Source organism: Sesamum indicum, linkage group LG2, assembly GCF_000512975.1.
Source record: "Sesamum indicum cultivar Zhongzhi No. 13 linkage group LG2, S_indicum_v1.0, whole genome shotgun sequence".
Classification (NCBI taxonomy): domain Eukaryota; kingdom Viridiplantae; phylum Streptophyta; class Magnoliopsida; order Lamiales; family Pedaliaceae; genus Sesamum; species Sesamum indicum.
In genome coordinates, this window is record NC_026146.1 from 1,561,473 (window position 1) to 1,580,868 (window position 19,396).

Here is a 19,396-nt window from a genome sequence, read left to right on the forward strand (position 1 = left end):
TCTGTACGACTTGGTCCTTATAAGTCATAAGGTAGATCCATGTGGCTCTACTGTGGTTATCAACTATGGTTAGCATGTAATGTGAATTAGTAATGGAAAATTATTCATACGATCCCCAAACATCTATGTGAAGTAAGTCAAAATTATTAGTGGCTCAAGTTTGGCTAGTAATAAAAGGTAATCTACGTTGTTTTGCCATGGGACACACATCACATAAACTCAAAGTAGAATGTGCTATCAACAAGAGGTATGTGTCTTAGCACATCAATGGGGGCATGCCCCAATGTTCTATGCCACACATCTATGTCATGTGAAGTAGTTTTCATACATGATACATCAAGTAAGTTCTCAGACTGATTAGCAACTGTTTTACTGAACTCTTTATCAAGAATGTAAAGCCTGCCTACTAGTCTACCTATTCCCAAAATCTTCATCGTCTGAGGCTCCTGCAAGACACACTTGTTACTTGAAAAAATCACCTTAAGTTTGTTATCAAGACATGCTTTATTAATAGAGAGTAAGTTATGTTTAAAGCAGGGACATACAAGACTTTATTTAAGATGATATTAGCAGACAATTCTATTTTCCCTTTACATATAATTTTTCTTTTTGTACCATCTGGTAACTTCACATAAATGGGATTCTTGAAATAGTTTAGATGTTTCAAAAGATGAAAATCATTGCACATATGAGTGGATGCACCACTATCTATAATCCAAGATTTATTAGTAAGAACATCACCCGCATAATCCTCCATTTCTGCCATATTGGTTGAGTGTGCCTTCACAAAATCTTGTTCATGCATTGCTTTCTTCACTTCGTTTCTGATTATTTTAGCAATGTTAGGTCTGATATTGAAATCTTGGCTCTGCAGGTTACCTTCTATGCTTGCCTTATATGCTCTGTCTGCACCTCCCTTTTCACTCTTCCTTTGTTCAATTAAATTTTTATACCAATCAGGGAAGCCAACAATCTTGAAGCAAGATTGTTTTGTGTGACCATTCCTTTTACAGAAATCGCAGTACTGCGACTTCTTATCAATGGCAGACCTCTTTCTTGCAGCTATCTCACTCGCTTGATCTCTTCTTGGATTTAAGAATTTAACAGCCATCGCCCCATCTTGAGTTGCACTTACATGTATATCACGCTGCTTTTTTCAATACGCATTAGCATTGAGTATGCCTTTTCTATCGTAGGCAAGGGCTCCATTGATAATATCTAACTCCTTGTATGTTCATAACCATCTTCAAGACCAATCAAGAACTGTATAAGCTTCCTTGACGAATTTCCCTCCGCCATAGCTTTACTAGATCCACAGGAGCACTTCAGCAAAGGGTCCAAATGTCCCAACTCGTCCCATAAAATTTTCAGTTTGGTAAAGTATGTCGAGATCGTCATATTACCTTGAGTGAGAGAACTGATTTTCTTTTGAATTAACATGGGGCCATTACTTTCCCCAAATCTTGCTTCTAATTATTTCCACAGATTTTGTGCAGAAGTTGTGTATATAAAAGCTTCCGCAATCTCCTTGTTTATCGAATTCAGTAGCCATGAAGCTACCATACTGTCCACGCGTTCCCATTGTTCAATCTCATCCTGGTTCTCCATTGCTCTTCCATAGCTCCCATCAATGAAGCCCAACTTTTGTTTGGATTTCAATGCCGATTTAACAGATCGACTCCATGTTAAAAAATTACTTCCATTCAGCAGAACATATACCAAACTTGTGCCTGGATGCTCACCTCCATGCAGCCTTAATTTTTCTGGCCAAAGTGTGACTTTGCGTTCTTGATCTTGAGTCACGCTTCTTTCTATAAGTTTTCCTGACATATTGAGCTATTCAAGAATGAAGAAAAGCAGAATGTCTATTTATTAGTAATGAAGATAGGAACAGAAAAGAAATGCAGTTTTCTTTATTCAAAAGAGAAAAAAGAGGCCACTGAATCGTGGCTCTGATGCCATGTTAAAATTCAGGAAAAAGCATTTCAAAAAAGAAGTCTTTTAATTATTCTCATTTGCAAAGAAAATACAGGGTAGCTGGTTTATATAGCTTTCAAGAAGCTCGAATTGCCGCAACTAACAAAACTGAATAAGAACTAAAAAATTGCTAAAACAAAAAAGGCGATTAAAGGAACTAATAAAAGTACTGATGACTAACCAAGAAATGCTAAATCTAAACCCGCGTTTAAATAGCGCTATCTTACTAAATAAGAACAGAAAACACGACTTCCATCAGATTTTAAATAGCCTGCCAAATTCCTCCTCTGTTGCATATAGTGCCTTCTTCTTCCTCTTGTTTTGGTTGCTGATGGGTAGAAAAGTTAGAAATCTTACCAATTTTAACAATTAGAGAGAAAAGATATAGAGATGGAGTTGAGGAGAAGGCGCCACTAGCAAACAATTAAAACATTTCTTGCCTCCAAAATGCTTCCCGCCTCCAGGGCGATATGCATGAATGGTTTTTCATATTATTCCATCTCTCATTTGTTATTGATGTCTCCCTATATTTCTAATCAATTTAAAAAATATGGATAATTTTGATGTTGGTTTTCACCAACACAAATAGTTTATGAGTGTAGAGATCTTTTTTTAGAAAAAAAATTAGTATAAATGAGTTAATTTAGTTAATGCCTATGACAAATTTTTTTTATATAGAACTAGCCGTCACCACACGCACAAATTTTTTAAGTATAAATTAAGTAGAACTAAATTTTTAAACATGTGTTAAATGATGTATATATTAAGAAAATATTTCAGTGCTAACACACACAACAAGTTAACAAAAATTATTAAGATTTAATCAAAAAAAATCTTTTATTGTATTATAAAAATAGGAGCACAACCATAATTGAAATTCGTTTATATCTAAGTTCATAGCTTTTTCTCAACAATATTGTGCTTCACTATGTAATATCTTTTATTTTATTTCATTTACTTTCTCAGTTCTCTACATATAGGATGTAATTTAAAAAAGAAAATAACAAAACTTCAAATTAAATAGAATTCTTTTTTTTTTACCAAAGAGAAAAAAAAATATAATTAGTACAATACAACTTGCTTAATCTAAGCGAGTTTCTCAACAGGTCAAGGAATCCGCCATAAGCGGTAAAAGCGCACAAGTGCTAATAGCAGTAGGTAATTCTACACTAAGAATCCTCTACTGCACATTTCGAACTATCAGCGCATCCACATTGTGTGTATCTCTATGTACTCCATTAAATCGCCTAATGTGCACGTAACTTGGATTCTTATAAGTAATTTTATTTATTGCATTTGATGGATCACAAATGTATATGCTATTTTTTTTTTTTAACCTCCAAATTGAAATATGTTTAATGAAAAATGGACCTAATCATCTGCTTTTTCAAACATGTAGCATATAACATTAATTGATAATTTAAAACTCGATCAATTTTTTAAAATTCTATGACGAATATGCACTTGATTCATAAAAACCAAAGCAAATTATTCTCATTGATAATTAATATTTATCCATTTTTTTTTTTTCTCTTTGGAGAGGGGGTAAGAACGTTAAGTGTTTAGTTATTTTGGATGGAGAAGGGAGAGTGAAGATGATATGGTAAGAAGGGTAATTTTAGTCCCTCAAGTTCATTTTTCTAGACTTTAGAATTCCTAAATTTTAAATTTTGTCTTAGTTTGTCCCTCTGACATTCTTTTTCAATAAAAATGTAGCTAGAGTTTGACTTTTTTTAAGGTAAAATTATCAAATATATATAAAATTCATGTTAAGTGGTTTTTATAGACCTTTTTCTATATATTTAGAATCTCTTCACATAAATTTTACATATGAAAAATCCAACAAAATATCTAGTTAAAAAGTATAATATATTCAAAAATCCAAATATTTAATAAATATTTTTATGGTTTTAACTTTTTTAAACTTATCTTTAACTTTTGAAAAAAAAAATTACTGACTTAATTTTTTTTTATTATATGTTCATATTAGATTAATTTTATAAAATTTATTCATAATTTTTGTTTTTTTTAACTATTGAAAAGAAAAGAGACTGTTAATTTCTAATTAAGCAATGTATTATTATTATGTTTATAAGAGTTTAAAATTTTCATTATTCACATAAGATAATTACAACATACCAGCATAACAAAAAATATAAACAAGTTATTTTTTTCATTTAAGAAAGGATTAATTTGATGATTTTACAAACTTAAAGGATTAAAATGGTAAAATAAAATTTATTGACCATCTTACCCTCCAACGAGTCAAAATCTGACCACATTTCAGAGGAACCAAACTGAGACAAAAAAACTAAAGTTTTAGAATGTTAAAGTTAAGAAATAAACTTGAGGGATTAAAATGATTATAAACAAAAACTTAAGGGACCAAATATAGCATTTACCATACTATTATGCATTGTATTTTTAATTTTCGGTAAATACTATATTTGGTCCCTTAAATACAATAAATAGTTAGCATTCTCCACTCCTAAAATAATATATAACTCTTATTCTATTAATTATGATTTAAATAGCAACTTAGAAAATCAAATCATTATTACAATGTGGGTGTTGGTTTGTTGGTATTTTTCAATTTTTTCTTATGAAATATCAATTTTAGAAAAATTCATGAACCGATCCATTCAGGACCGGATTTTTGAAAAAAAATAGAACATTGTTTTAGGTTAGTTCAATTTTATAAGTCGGACCGGGTGATAATTCTATCAGTCCGAGCTGGATTTTAAGTCATTAACGTTTTGTTTATTATATTTATTGTTACTTTGCTTGATTGTAATAGACATAAAATTGTGTATTTACTGAATTAACCACAAGAAAGACCAAAAACCACAACTCAAGGTAAGTTTTTTTCGTGGTAAAATTACATTAATTGTGGGAGTGGCATTGAGAGTAATTAATTTAGCAAATGGGGACATTTAGGTCATTCTTTCGGGCAAATGGGGCAGTTTTATTTAATCCAGTTGTGGTGGGCTCGAAGCATTTGTTGTTATCCAGGTCTGGAGGCCCATATCCCAGGCCTCTCACCTGATGTGAAGTAAACAAGCCCCGAATGCCGGATATCCGGCTAAGTTCAAACAACATATAATAATTATAATCTATACTAATAAAAAAAATAAAATCATCTACATTCACAAACCGAAATTATTGACACCGTCGCACCAATTTTTAAATATGATAATAATACCCATAATTAGATCATTTTAAAAAATAATTGTAACCCTTTATTTTTACGAAAGTTACTCTACATCATTTTAACATCACTGCACCAAATTCTTTCGTTGTGTCGATAGTATCTTAAATTGATTTCTTCATATATTTTATGCTAATTAATGATATATATATATATATAGAGATACGCAGGGAAGGTATGCCACGACAGCGAGTTTAGCGAAATTATAGAAGGTCTGCATCTAATCCAACCTTAAACTTAATAATGTCAACTAACCACAAAGGCAAAGAAGTTGTGGGACAAATCATTCAAATAGTCACAAGCTTATGATCCATCTCCTCTGTTCTCTGGTCTACCTGGTCAGTTGTTTTTAACTGATGAGCTTCATCACAGAGACTGCAGGTGAAAGCAGAGATCGGCACACGGCGCAGCTGATAAATTTTTAGCAGCAAAGAAAGATTTGAACTTTTGAATTGAACCAGACGTTTGCTTGAATCAGATGAAGAAGCCAAAACTGCAGGTGAAAGTTCTAACAGCTAGGAGTACAGTTGAGATTCACATGCACGGCAGGCTCGGTATCTTACTGCTTCATCCATATCAGGACCTTTACACTGACAACAAGAGAAGGCTTTAAGCACTGAGTTGTGCAAAAATCATAAAGGATTCCCTGATGTTCTACTTCTCGACATCTAGTATAAGATTGACAGTGTCCTAAGAACTCAGTAAAGATATAAGATTGACAGTGTCCTAAGAACTCAGTAAAGACATGGAAAAGACTCGCCATGAGTCAATTAAGGGAGATTCAATCATTGTTATGGATATTGCCAAGATTGAGGAATGAACAAAATAAGTATGCCCTTAGCAGCTTCTATCGAAAAATACTCGAGGAAGCCTTCTTACAGGTCAAAATTGTAAAATCATATGATATATCGTATACTATTGTCGATGAAGCATTTGAAAGACAGCTGATGTAAACAAACACATATTGGAAATATGTGAACAAAAGATAACTAGTAAAACTAATAACAGGAGTGAATTAACACACTGGTTTAGGAAACAGGGAAACATAAATTCATTTTCGTAGCCAGACAAAATCCATGTATGCAATTACACAAGACGAGCAATATTTAGTTCAAAAACGTTCCATAACTCAATTCAGTGCACAAATGTAATCAAACCATGATCAATCTTCAAATATCATAAATATAGAACAGATACTAGTTCACGTGAATCAGGAGCTAACCTATATTCTGTTCAATTACCACTTCAAGCAAGTTTCATCGCCCCTTTTGTACATTCTTTCCAGTGTATATTTCACCAACTTCATCTAAATAAGGGGCAACAAATTTCTCAAAGAACTTCTTATCTGATGTAAGGTTTACTGTACCAAGAGCAGGCCAATTTTTAATCAGATTCCTCTTTTCTAAAACCTCCAAGACTTGCAGCCGCGGCCTGTACCTATTCTCGACACTGTACAACAATGAAGTTGGGGTGTTCATAATACACGACATGTCATACTTCCCAGTCTCAAGCAAAATCTCAGTTATCTTCTTTAGCTTCTTCGTCGATACGGAAAACACCATAGGTGCAGTCCTGAACACCCTCAATATGTCATCTTCCGAGAAGCCCAAATCCCGAAAGGCCTTCAACTTGAGTTCCCAACTCTCGTTGCTCATCGAACTGACTACCCGAGCAGCATAAATAAACATACCGGAACTCCTATCAACACCCATCTGATCAGCCTTTTCAACAGATTTCCTCATAATTTTCGGCTTAAGCAAGAAAAACCTTGGAAACGTAGGAATGAGCCTAACAATCTGCTCAAATGGTATGCCACAGCTCTTCAAGAACTCAACATTTGGTACCAAAGTCTTTTGCAGATCTCTTACCAAGATCCACCCAGAGCTCTTCAATACCTTAGCCAAATCAACTTTGGATCCCAAAACGCCCTTCAGCGCAGATAACGAAGGGATGAGTCTGTTTTTCACGCTACAATGCAGAACCAACGGTTCTTTCGAGACAATCTCAGCAATTTCATCAGCTGAAAAGCCGAAATCTAGGAAAATCTTTATTTTGGGCTTGATAACCTTCTCAAGATTTGCCAAGAGGAACTCAGGCTTGTATTTCACTATTTTCTCCAACTGGGTGCCCGAAAATCCACTCTCTTTGAGGAATGACAGAACTGAATCGGATTTCTCTGTGTTCTTAAGCCTAGGTAGAACGGAGGCAACTTGAGAAGCCGCTTCAGGAGAGAAATGGTACTTGTGCAACAAGAACTCAGAAACTGTGGGGGTATCTACATGTTGGGTTTCCCTCTTGGTACAGAAATAATGAGACAGAGAAACATGGGATTGACGGAGAAAAGAGGAATTCTTGAAATTCAAACAAGTTAGACTCTTGCGTACAAGTAGACTCATCATAACAAGAATTAACACCTTGAATTAAATATCAGGAATCAATTGTTTTCAAGAAAAACGTGAATAAAAGATTTCTTGCCTCGGAGATTGGATTGTTCTTCTAAGAACTGCCCAGAAAAATGCTTCTTTGGCCCTCATGAGTTGAAATGTTTTAGGGTTTAATCAGCTGAGGAGAATACTAAAGCAGCTGTCTTAAACCCTAATGTCCCAAAACAAAGGGCGTCCTCATCCTTTGGAGGGATGAAGAAGACGACTGGTTATTTTATTAAATTAGTATCTCATATATATCTTAAAATATATTATAATCAAAATAAAATATATAAATTAATAAATTATATTTATTAAAAAATAAAAAAAAAATCAACTTAAAATATTATCCACATAATAAAAAAAAATTGATATACTACAGTTATAAAAGAGTTTTTTATTTTTTTAATATTATTAAAAAATATTATATAAATATAATTATTTTTAATATACTAATAATAATATGATAAAAAAAACCATTTTTTTAAACAAAAATGGCCAAGTCTCGATCCTAAATCATGACTTGGCCCGTTTTGTGTTTTTTTAATTGTTTAATTAAATTTTGTATAAATTAATTATATAAAATTAATTTTTAACAACAAATTCAAGTCCAAAAAATCATAATATTAAAATTGTATTAATTTAAAAAATTACAATTAAGTATACAAATGTAATAGTGTATATATTTAATTGTAAAACTACAATGAAGTATACAATTACAAATGTCAAAAATATCCATCCGCTCCACTATTGCATATGTGGCGTTGACGCCGAGGTCTTCTTATTTCCTCGCACACATTTTGCATTGGCTCATACCGACTAGATGTTGTTGCGGAACTAGACTCCATCTTGTCACGATATTCACTTAACGATGGAAATGAAATTGGTGAAATATTGTATTCTTGCCTCCAAACCTCCTCCTATGTCTGCAGTTTGTCGCGGTTCTCGACCTATCAGTAGCTAGATAGGCTTCTAACCTTTTATGACGGCTAGACTTGGAAGAGTGAGAGCTTCTACTCTGGCTTTTGCTTCTTCTCCCACTTGGGCCTTTTTCCTTTCCTTTTCCCCTTTTTCTCTTGTTACTCGGGCCGGCAAGAGACCCAATGATCTCGACCTGAATGTCTGGGAACTACTGCTCAGGAACTTCGATGGGTGAGATGGCAGCTTGAGCAGTAGAGGCATTATCAATCCGAGTATTAGGAGGGGCAGCCGTAGACCCTAATGTGAAGTATCGGTAAGGTGGAAGGTCAGGCGCTAGCTAGTTCCTGTGGACCTAGGGAGGAAGAGTGCCCTTCTTGGCCCTTACCATGTTTGCAATCCGAGACAACATGTTTTCAGATCCTGCAAAACAAAAAATGAACTAAGTATAAACATGGGAAAGGAGATCGAAGACAAAGAAAGATAAAGGAAGGCTAATCACCTGAAGAACCCCTAACAAGAAGGGGTGCTGGGGGAAAGCCCTGGGAGCTTCAAAACCTTCTCTGCCAAAAGGCGTTTGGGTATTTACCAATACAAAGTAATATAATTAATGAGATCGTTGTCTAGCCCCTCCTCATATGTCTCAGGCTCTGGCTTCGAATCATGCCAATTAAGCCGGAAGACCACTCTTGACTAAGTGGAGATCGAATAAAAATATATCTCTCGCGCGAAGGACCGACATTAGACTTGAGATCATCTAAATATCGAAAGTCCTTGCACGCAGTCAGGTAGAACCAACTTCTCTCACCAGATCTCTTTGAGGTCGTGAATGAGTAGAGGGACCAGAAATTATCAAAGGAAGGGGGTAAATCTAAATGCTGCATCACTATAAGGAAGAGTGATATATGAATGATCGAATTGAGAAATAACTGCATTGGATTTAGATCTAACCTAACAAGAATATTATTTACAGAGCGAGCCGGAGGGAAACGAAGGCCCTCTTCTAAATGAAGAATGGAAAGGGAACAAAAACCCTCTAGGGGACGGTGCATCCTATCGAAAGAATGGGGGATCAGAATTTCATAATCATCAGGAATATAATATTTTCTTTTCAGTTGTTGGATGAGAGTTTTGACAGTGCTAACGATCCCAGCCCAAGGATTCGTAATCATCATACGTTGGTATTTTTGTTGGATGCGCATGCCATCATAATCGACCAGTTCCATTGGTGTAATAGTGGTCGGGACCCTTCGACGAGGAGGGGAAGGGGATCGTGAGATGAGTATGGCGGAACTAGGACCATGTGAAGTGCCTACGACCTCCCTAGGTGTCAAGGGCCGCCCGCGCACTCGGCACTCTTGACGCACATTTTGGCCACTCAACCGTTATTCATGGCTGACCAATCAACCTTCGCCGACAGACGCTGGACTTCCGCAGTCTTAGAGTTTTAGGTGTTGTTCTTTTACTTTGCTTTGTTTTGTTTAGATTGCTCAGGAAACGTTAGGAATCCTGAGGTGCGTTTTTCAATCTTTTTAGTGTCTATTGCTTTCAATAGGATTTTCATTTTTAAGCTTATTATAGGGAGGGAATGAGTTCAAGAAGCTTGATTTAGTGACGTGTTAGAGTCCCCCTCAAAGCGATCCCCTTGCTCTAGCATTGTTGTCCACTGTATATGCATTTTCAATTTAATAAAATCTCCTTTTCTGAAATCGCGTGTTCAATTTGTTGTTGTTGCTGTTGTTGCTATCATTATTGTGATTCCTGTCGGTGCGTTGTGTTAGTGCCGAGCAGCAGTGTGTTGCGATTGACGGAAGTAGTCAGCAGACTGCTAGCCACACGGTGCGCGTTGCGGAAGGCGCCTCGTGAGACTAGGGGAGGCCGTAGTCGACACCGACTCGAACTAGAATCAGACTCTGAACTAGAGGAAGACATCCAAAAAAAGCAGAAAAGAATTTTAAGTACCTGGAGGAAAAAGGAAGCAGAGAACAAGGATGATCGTTGGAGCAGCTCGAATGCGATTACAGAAAAGGCGGTTAAGAAGGTCAAATGAAGGCCTGTATATAGTGGAAAAATGAAAAAGCGCGCCTTTCCATGAGCAACAAGATGATGACACATCAACCATGATCTACAAGTGAGATGCAGCGATCTGACAGAGGACTGATCTACTTCTCCTAGTGTAATTAATAACACTAGAATAAGTAGGGGATTAATGGTAGGGGTAATAGCCCCCCAGCGAGCTAAAGGATGAAAATGCCCCTCAATCCTAGGAAAATTATGAAAAGAGGACAAGATCCGCATGTAAGTCTGCGGGTCGGGTGGGACGATCCAACCCGAAATAGAGACCTAGCTTACAGACTGTTGGATCTCTTGACAGATATGCTTCCAAATGCTGCCACGTGGAGCCATCTCATATGGTATGGAAAACTATAAATATCGTCAATCATAAGCATTTATGCAAGTGCATTTAATGCTATTTCAACCCTATTACGCCTTTTAGATTGAATTTGACCCTATTTTCTAACTTAAGTATTGGAAGGTCTTAACTGGGGCTTCCCAGCAAACATAACGTGTTTTCTGTTTTCATTATCCACTTATAGGTAGCTTAAAGAGAGTTGCGACCCGATCTACGATCCATCCAAGGTCACGATCCAACCTATCTCTTAGCAACCTGCATCAGATAGAGAATATAATTACAAATTACATCTTACTTCAGGAGGGAAGAATGTAATTATCCTAATAAAAAATAGAGGCGTGAAGGGCCAACCAATAGGGGCGTGAAAAGTCTTCGTGCCCGTATTTTGTGTTGTGAAATTAAAACAATACACCTCCGCCGCCCTGTTCATATTGTCTGATACATAAGTTTGATGCTTCCAAAGTAGCTCCATATTTCTTGTTCGAAGTTTCAGAGGTAAGGCTATGCTACAACTCCATTTTTGCTTTGTTATTACTGCTTATTTTCTCTCTTATTTTTTTTAATCAAACATATTCTTCAGCACCTCTATAAATTAATATTTGATGAACTAATAACTGCTTTAAAATAATAATTTATTTCAGTCCCGATTTGGGTCCAAAGTCTAAATTAATAATAATTTTTCAAAAAACCTTCATGCAAATTTATGGTCCCTTCAATATCATAAATTAATAATTCTATAAAATTACAAATATAACGAGGAAAACTTAGTAAAATACGATCCTATTGGTGTTTGCTTCTTAAAATTTAGATATAACTGTATTTTATCTCTAATTTTCTTTATTGCATCCAAAAGTTCCGAAATTACATTCTGATAATGTTTTATTCACGAAAAATAATGTATGTTGGTTCAATAAAAAAAAAATCTCTTTAAATTAATAAACATTACTTTATTAATTAATTAATACCTTATTAAAATTATGATCTCGACATTATTAATTTATAAAAAAATTTACTATACAAATAAAAACTAGAATTTCTCATTCTCTGCTTAAGTATGCTGTAGTGACATGCTATATTGGTGTGCCCACAATTTGCCATTTAGTTCTAAAAACTCTTAAGTTATAATAATGAGTTTATCATAATTAGACCCCTTTCAAAATGTAAAATTATATTTTTTTGCTAAAAAGATTCTGAAATTACATTTATCACCCCCTCCAAACATTCCCTTTTATTAGGTATGAAGGAAAAATACTAATACTAACAAAATAAATTACATAAATTTTTAATTTTACACCTCATTTAACATTTCTACTTTTAGTTTTTTACTTATAAAAGGATACATATAATATTAGATATATGTGTGTGTACGGAGTGAGATTACCATCATTACAAATTTTTCTTATAAGTACAAAATATTACATGAGAATATTAAATCAGAATTACAATTGAAGATTAATGTAATTTCTTTACTAACATTAGTATAATGCAGGGAGTGTAAATGTAATTTTAATATTTTTTTTAAAAAAAGTATAATTTTCACATTTTTAGAGGGTCCTACGTGTAATTAACCTGATTAATTCGCTTGTTACATTGGCCCAAGTTCTCTTCAACAAGAGTCGAATTCCCAGGATGAAAGGCCCATTTCATTTTAATTCAATACAAGGGTAAAAATGTCTTTTACCTCCCAACTCGTCACCCAAAGTAAACAAGGGATTATTTATTTATCACGAAAATATAGTCAGCCTACGTAAGCTCCCAGTCCCCACTATGAATTTCGTTTTTTTTTTTTTATCAAATATCTGATTTCAATTTATCCTACCTATTTAGTCCATACGAGAAAGTAGACATGTAATATAAGTGATCGTTTCTATTAAAAAATGGGTAATTGCACCGAGCTCTCTTAAATTTTTAATAATTACAATACTCCCTAATTGTTTGAAAAATTGAAAATACCTTCTAAAATTAATGGTTGTCTAACAAACATCCCTCATGATAGCCCATTGCACGGAGTATTTGTTAGACTGAAACCGAACGATGTTTGGAATGAAACCGAACAACGCTATACTTTTCGAGAAGAAACCAATTAATTATCAAATTCAAATGACACAAGATATCACACTCTTATGATTCATTTGGAATGAAACTTGAAAGAAAAGGTTATCAACCTCACTTTGGACGGACCGAGCGAAGATAGCACTTGGAGCAGAACTACTAGCAATGTGGGATTCAGTCTCCTCAAGGCTAGCAGCCGTTTCTACTCCATTTATATAGCCAATGAACCATTTGAACTTGGCCAGTATGTTGCATTCTTCTGGGCTCGGGTTGACATGGTAATTCATTCAACCGATGAGCTTCATCACTCGGACTGCAGACGAGTGGTGAGAACGATATACAAGCATATAACTGATAAGCAGTTTTAGTAGCAATAAAGAACTGAACTTTCAGATTTGGTCAAAAGTTTGGTTGAACTAGATAAAGCAACAAAATGCAGATTGAAAGTTCTAACAGCTAGGAATATAGTTAAACTCAAGGTTTGCACTTGCATTGACTGATTTACGTCTCAAAGGCTCAGTATCGTACTGCTTCATCAATATTAGGATCATTATTTTGAAAAGAATAAAAGGTTTAAATACTGATATGTAAGATCTTCAATACAAGCGGGACAATAGTAACTTGACTACTAACTATTCATTTATGAATTTCATAGTAGAGGAAATGTGGAAGTATATCTGCGCTACATGAGACAGAATTTGTAATTTGCTATGCTCTTGCCTAGCAGGCATATACTTACATGCATTGGAAGGATAATTCAGTTAGATCAAAATGAAAGTCCAACTACAATCCATTGCTAGAATCCATGTCTACGTTTGAAAGAGAGAAACCTCTTTCTCTCATGTACCTAACGAGCCCCTTTTACATTTTTTATAGAATCAAATGAATTCAGTCCTCTGTGCCAGATGTTTTACCCCAAATCTTGATGTCCTATTATGAACATCTAGCATAAAATTGACAGTGCCCTTAAAACTCAGTAAGGACATGGAAAAGACTAAAAGTCTCAGTTAATGGAGATTCAATCACTACTATTGGTAATTGCCAAGATTGAGAAATAAACAAAAGAATCGAGGAGGCCTTGTTACCAACCAAAATTCTGATATCACATGGTATACCATTTACTATTGTGGATGAAGCATTAAAATACAATGGACATAACACATATTGGAAATAGGTGACCAAAGACAAATAGTAAAAATAATAACAGGAGTGAATGAACACAATCGTCTAGGCTAAAGGGAAACAGGAGTTCATTCATATAGCCAGAAAAAATCCACATGTGCCATTACACCAAACATGCAATGATATATTTGATTTCAAAAAAGTTCCCTAACAAAATTAAGTGGACAAGTGTAGCCCAACCATCTACAAATACAGTCAATATAGGACGGTACGAATCAGAAACAAACCTATTTCAGTTCAATTAGCTCTTGAAGCAAGTTTCATCTCCGCTTTTGTACACTCTTTGCAGTGTATATTTTGCCAACTTCATCTAAATAAGGGGCAACAAATTTCTCAAAGAACTTCTTGTCTGACATAATGTGCATTGTACCAAAACCAGGCCAATTTTTAAGCAGATTCCTCTTTTCCAAAGCCTCTAAGACTTGCAGCCTCGGCTTATACCTATTCTCAACGCTGTACATAAGTGAAGTTGGGTTGCTGATAATACACGACATATCATACTTTCCATTCTCAAGCAAAACCTCTATTATCTGCTTTATCTTCTTCTCCGACACAGAAAACACCATAGGCGCACTCCTGAACACTCTTAATATGTCATCTTCTGAGAAGCCCAAATTCTGGAATATCTTCATCTTGAGTTCCCAAGTCTCCTTGTTCATCGAACTAACTACCCGAACAGCATAGATAAACATACCGGAACTCCTATCAACACCCATCTCATCAGCCTTTTCAACAAATTTCCTCATTATTTTCGGCTTGTGCAAGAAAAACCTTGGGAATATAGGCATGAGCCTAATAATCTGCTCAATTGATATGCCACAGCTTTTCAAGAATTCAACATTTGGCACCAATGTCTTTTCTAAATCTATTACCAAGAACCACCCAGAAGTCTTCAAAACCTTAGCCACTTCAACATTGGATCCCAACAGGCCCTTCAGCACAGCTAACGAAGGGATGAGTCTGTTTTTCATGCTACAATGCAGAACCAACGGTTCTTTTGAAACAATCTCAGCAATCTCATCCGCAGAGAAGCCGAAATCTTGGAAAACCTTAATTTTGGGCTTGATAATTGTCTCCAGATTTGCCGAGAGGAACTCAGGCCTATATTTCACTACTTTCTCCACTTGGGTGCCCGAAAATCCACTCTCTTTGAGGAATGACAGAACTGAATCAGATTTCTCTGGGTTCTTAAGCCTAGTCAAAACAGAGGCAACTTGAGAAGCCGCTTCAGGAGAGAAATGGTGCTTGTGCAACAAGAAATCAGAAACTTTGCGGGCATCTACAGTTTGGTTTTCCGTCTTGGTAGAGAAATAATGAGACAGAGAAGCATGCGATTGGCGCAGAAAAGAGGAATTCTCGAAAAACAAACAAGTTAGACTCTTGCGTACGAGTGGAATCATCATCACAAAAATTCACACCTTGAATTAAATATAAGGAATCAATTGCTTTCAAGATAACAGGGAGAACAGATCTCGTGCCTGGGAGAGTACTGTTCTTCCGAAAATCGCCCAGAGAAAAGCTTGTTCTGCTCTCACGAGGGTTTTTAGGGCTAATCAGCTTGAGAGAATATCCCAGAGCAGCTATTTGAAACCCTAATTTGCTCAGACAAAAGGGGCAAATATTGCTCCTCCCTTACGAGGCATGAAAACTTTTAAGGCTAAAATTCATTTTTGTTCTCTAATTTGTATAATTTTTATAAAATATCATTGAGAATATAATATGATGAGTGTCTAACGGATTTATGTTGGAAAATGCCAAAAACACCCTTCATTAAGGGTATTATTGTCATTTAAGCAAGGACGCGCGTCCTTTCTATTAGGCGGGTCAAAAAGCCCCGACCCGGATCCACATGCCTTCGAAGACCCAGACAATTAAAGTCGTCCGATCATGGACGCTGGCCAGCAGGATAAGGCCACGTGGCTCATTCAATAGTATCCAGCTGTGCTCTATAAATAGACTCATACGACATGATTAGAGGTAACTGTTCTGCATTTATTGAGATCGAACTTTGTGATCGCTTACTTTTCTCTCGATCAACCTAACTTGATCGTCGGAGGATCATTATCAAGGACGTGCCCGACGAGCTCACTGTTCTTATCTTATTCTCAGGGATTCTAAAATCTGGTTTTGGAGGGGTTAGCAACCCTTTGACGAGTTCGTACCTCGGGATCGCTGAATTCGAGCTGGATCAGTTGGCGTCGTCTGTGGGAACATCTGAGAATTATCTGCCAGTATGGAAGGTTCATCGAGAAGAAACGCTGGGGAAGAAGAAACGCCTAGGAAAGGAGGATCTATGATATACATAACAAAGGATGACTTGCAAAGAATGATCGAAGAAGCGAGTCGGAACGCTATCATGGAGTATGAGAGAAGAACTGCGACCCCCGTGGTCAAAGAGACTGCTAGGAGGCAATTGTTCGAAAATACAGAGCCTCATAGAGAATTGAGGGAGCATAGTGAGCCGGGGTATCGCAGTAAAAGACCAGCCTCATCGGAAGCGGGATCCAGCAGCCATATCCGAACAAAGAGAAGAGAACCGGTGATATCACGAGTGGAAGTGGATAGTGTGGGAAGGCAGATAGAAAGTCTGAACAAGCAAATCGACGAATTGAAAAAGCGAGGAGAGATAGTCTCACATAATAAAAATTCCCCTTTTAGCAACGACATTCTGGTTCAAGTGGTGGAGCCAGGATTTAGAGTGCGCGACTTGCCCAGGTATGATGGAACGAAAGATCCTTACGAACACATAGCGGCATTTGACATGGTGATGAATCTGTACGGACAGTCGGGTCCTATAGTGGCTAAACTATTCGCTACTACTCTTACGGGGAAGGCGCAGGAGTGGTTCACCAATATGCCTCGAGGAAGCATTGGCTCGCACGAACAGCTCATTCAGAAATTCTCTTTCTATTTTGCGAGCAGAAAGAAACAGAAAAGATCGGCCACCCATCTCTTCACTATACGACAGAAGGAGGAGGAGACATTGAAAAGTTTTATGGGCAGGTTCAACAACGAAATTATAGAGGTCCAGGATCTGCGCATTGACATGATGGTCAGTATTCTAATCCATGGATGAAGAAGGGTCCCTTCACATCTACGCTCGCACCCTATCCACCAGGCGATGTTGAACAGTTAATGGGTCTAGCTCAAAAGTACATAAATGAGGAAGAGATGAATGCAATGAAAGATTCTGAGCGGAGAGAGCGCGAGCAGGTGTTTAGACGACCATATGATACCACAGAAGATGGAGGAAGTAAGCCAAAACAAGAAAAGCCCAGAGAGCCGAAATACCAGCCCAAGTATCACAATTAGACTCCATTGGCCATGTCGTGTGAGAAAGCACTGATGATGGTCGAAAATGCTGATGTTTTAAAGTGGCCGAGACACACTAGGTATACCCCCTCTAAAAAGTTTTCTAACAAATATTGCAGATTCCATTGCGAGAGGGGACACAACACGGAGGAATGCTTCCAATTGAAAGATGAGATAGAAAGGTTAGTAAGGCAAGGGTATTTCCGCGATCGGGTTCCCCCAAATTGCAAGATCAGTAAAGACGAGGCAAGGAGGAGCAGGTCGAGGAGTCGAGATCGAAATCCTTGTCCTTCAAGAGCTGACAAGGCCCCTATGAACAAAAACAACGAGCCGACAAAAGGGGTAATCTATACCATTGCAGGAGGATCGAGTGTTGGGGATTCAAGTAGAACGCGAAAGAGATACGCCCGAACTTTAGGATCAAGAAGAGAAAGAGAGTTTGTGTTGAAGGTCGAGGCGGAAGAAGCTATCTCTTTCGACAGCTCAGACAAGCCGAGAGAAAGTGGAGACATGAATGACCCGATGGTCGTTAGGTTGGACATCGCGAATTTTACTATTCCTAAAATGCTGATCGATAGTGGGAGCTCAGCCGATATCATATTCAAAAATGTGGTTGATAAGATGGGGTTAGAGAATGCTCACCTCGAGCCAGTAAAGACCCCTTTGGTAGGATTCGAGGGAAGTGAAGTAGCATCGCTGGGCACGATCGAACTGCCAGTATCAATGGGTGAAGAGCCCAAGCGAAAGACGTTGATGGTGAAATTTTTTATGGTGGATACCCCATTCGCGTACAATGTGATTTTGGGCAGACCAGGCTTAAATTTGTTCAAAGTTGTCATCTCCACCTATCACATGAAAATGAAGTTCCCTACGGAGAATGGGATAGGAGAAGTAGCCAGCGACCTGGAGGCTCGTAAATGTTACAACCTGTCGCTGGAGGGGGAACCTAATCAGAAGAAGAGGAAAATTAAGGAAGATGCTGAACCTCGACCTTATGAAGCAGAACATTTAAAATTCAGCAATGAGTACAAGGTAGTGCAGCTCGTGCCAGATGAGCCAGACAAAACTACCAGAATAGGAGCGAACATGAAGGACGGAGAGATGGCCATGATTGAATTTCTGAGGAGAAATGTGGACATGTTCGCTTGGAGGCCGTCAGACTTTACGGGGATCGACCCTGAGGTGTGCACCGATTGAATGTCGACCCGATGGCTCAACCAGTACAGCAGAGGAAGAGGTCGTTTGGGAGCGATAAGAATGAAATCATCAGACAGGAGGTTGACAAACTACTCAAAGTCGGGTATGTATCTGAGATCCAATACACAAATTGGCTTTCTAACGTGGTGCTTGTCCCCAAATCCTCCTGGAGATGGCGCGTGTGTGTTGATTTTACAGATCTAAACAAAGCCTGCCCAGAGGATCCCTACCCCTTGCCAAGGATTGACATGATGGTAGACTCAACGGCCGGGTTCAAAATGTTCTCGATGATGGACGCCTATCAAGGGTACCATCAGATTCACATGGCCGAGGAAGACAGAGATAAGACCTCGTTCATCACTGACAAAGGGATCTATTGCTACAACATGATGCCATTCGGTCTGAAGAATGCGGGCGCAACATATCAACGACTGGTGAACAAGATGTTCGGTGATCTCCTGGGAAAAACAATGGAAGTGTACGTCGATAATATGCTTGTCAAAAGCAAGAGGTCGCAGGACCATCTCGAAAATCTCGCGCAAGCGTTCAACATAATGAGGGTATATGGAATGAAATTGAATCCGGATAAGTGTACCTTCGGAGTAGGCGGCGGAAAATTTCTGGGGTATATGGTTAGTGAACAAGGAATTGAGGTGAACCCAGAAAAGATTCAAGCTATTATGAACCTGCGATCGCCAACCACGATCAAAGAGG

General features: G+C 37.2%; 3 protein-coding genes across 3 annotated transcripts; 1 reads left to right on the forward strand and 2 right to left on the reverse strand.

The window, feature by feature from the left end:
• Positions 5,547-7,839, reverse strand: LOC105176833 (transcription termination factor MTERF2, chloroplastic-like). The gene is made up of 2 exons (XM_011099762.2): positions 6,408-7,839; positions 5,547-5,775 (listed from the first exon to the last, which is right to left on the reverse strand). Exon 1 carries the CDS (start codon positions 7,582-7,584, stop codon positions 6,442-6,444), a length of 1,143 nt encoding a protein of 380 aa, XP_011098064.1. The 5' UTR covers positions 7,585-7,839; the 3' UTR covers positions 5,547-5,775; positions 6,408-6,441.
• LOC105176842 (transcription termination factor MTERF2, chloroplastic-like) lies at positions 14,220-15,811 on the reverse strand. Its single transcript, XM_011099775.2, has one exon. It carries the CDS (start codon positions 15,574-15,576, stop codon positions 14,434-14,436), a length of 1,143 nt encoding a protein of 380 aa, XP_011098077.1. The 5' UTR covers positions 15,577-15,811; the 3' UTR covers positions 14,220-14,433.
• Positions 17,246-18,682, forward strand: LOC105177774. The gene is made up of 2 exons (XM_011101025.1): positions 17,246-17,472; positions 17,605-18,682. Exons 1-2 carry the CDS (start codon positions 17,246-17,248, stop codon positions 18,680-18,682), a joined length of 1,305 nt encoding a protein of 434 aa, XP_011099327.1.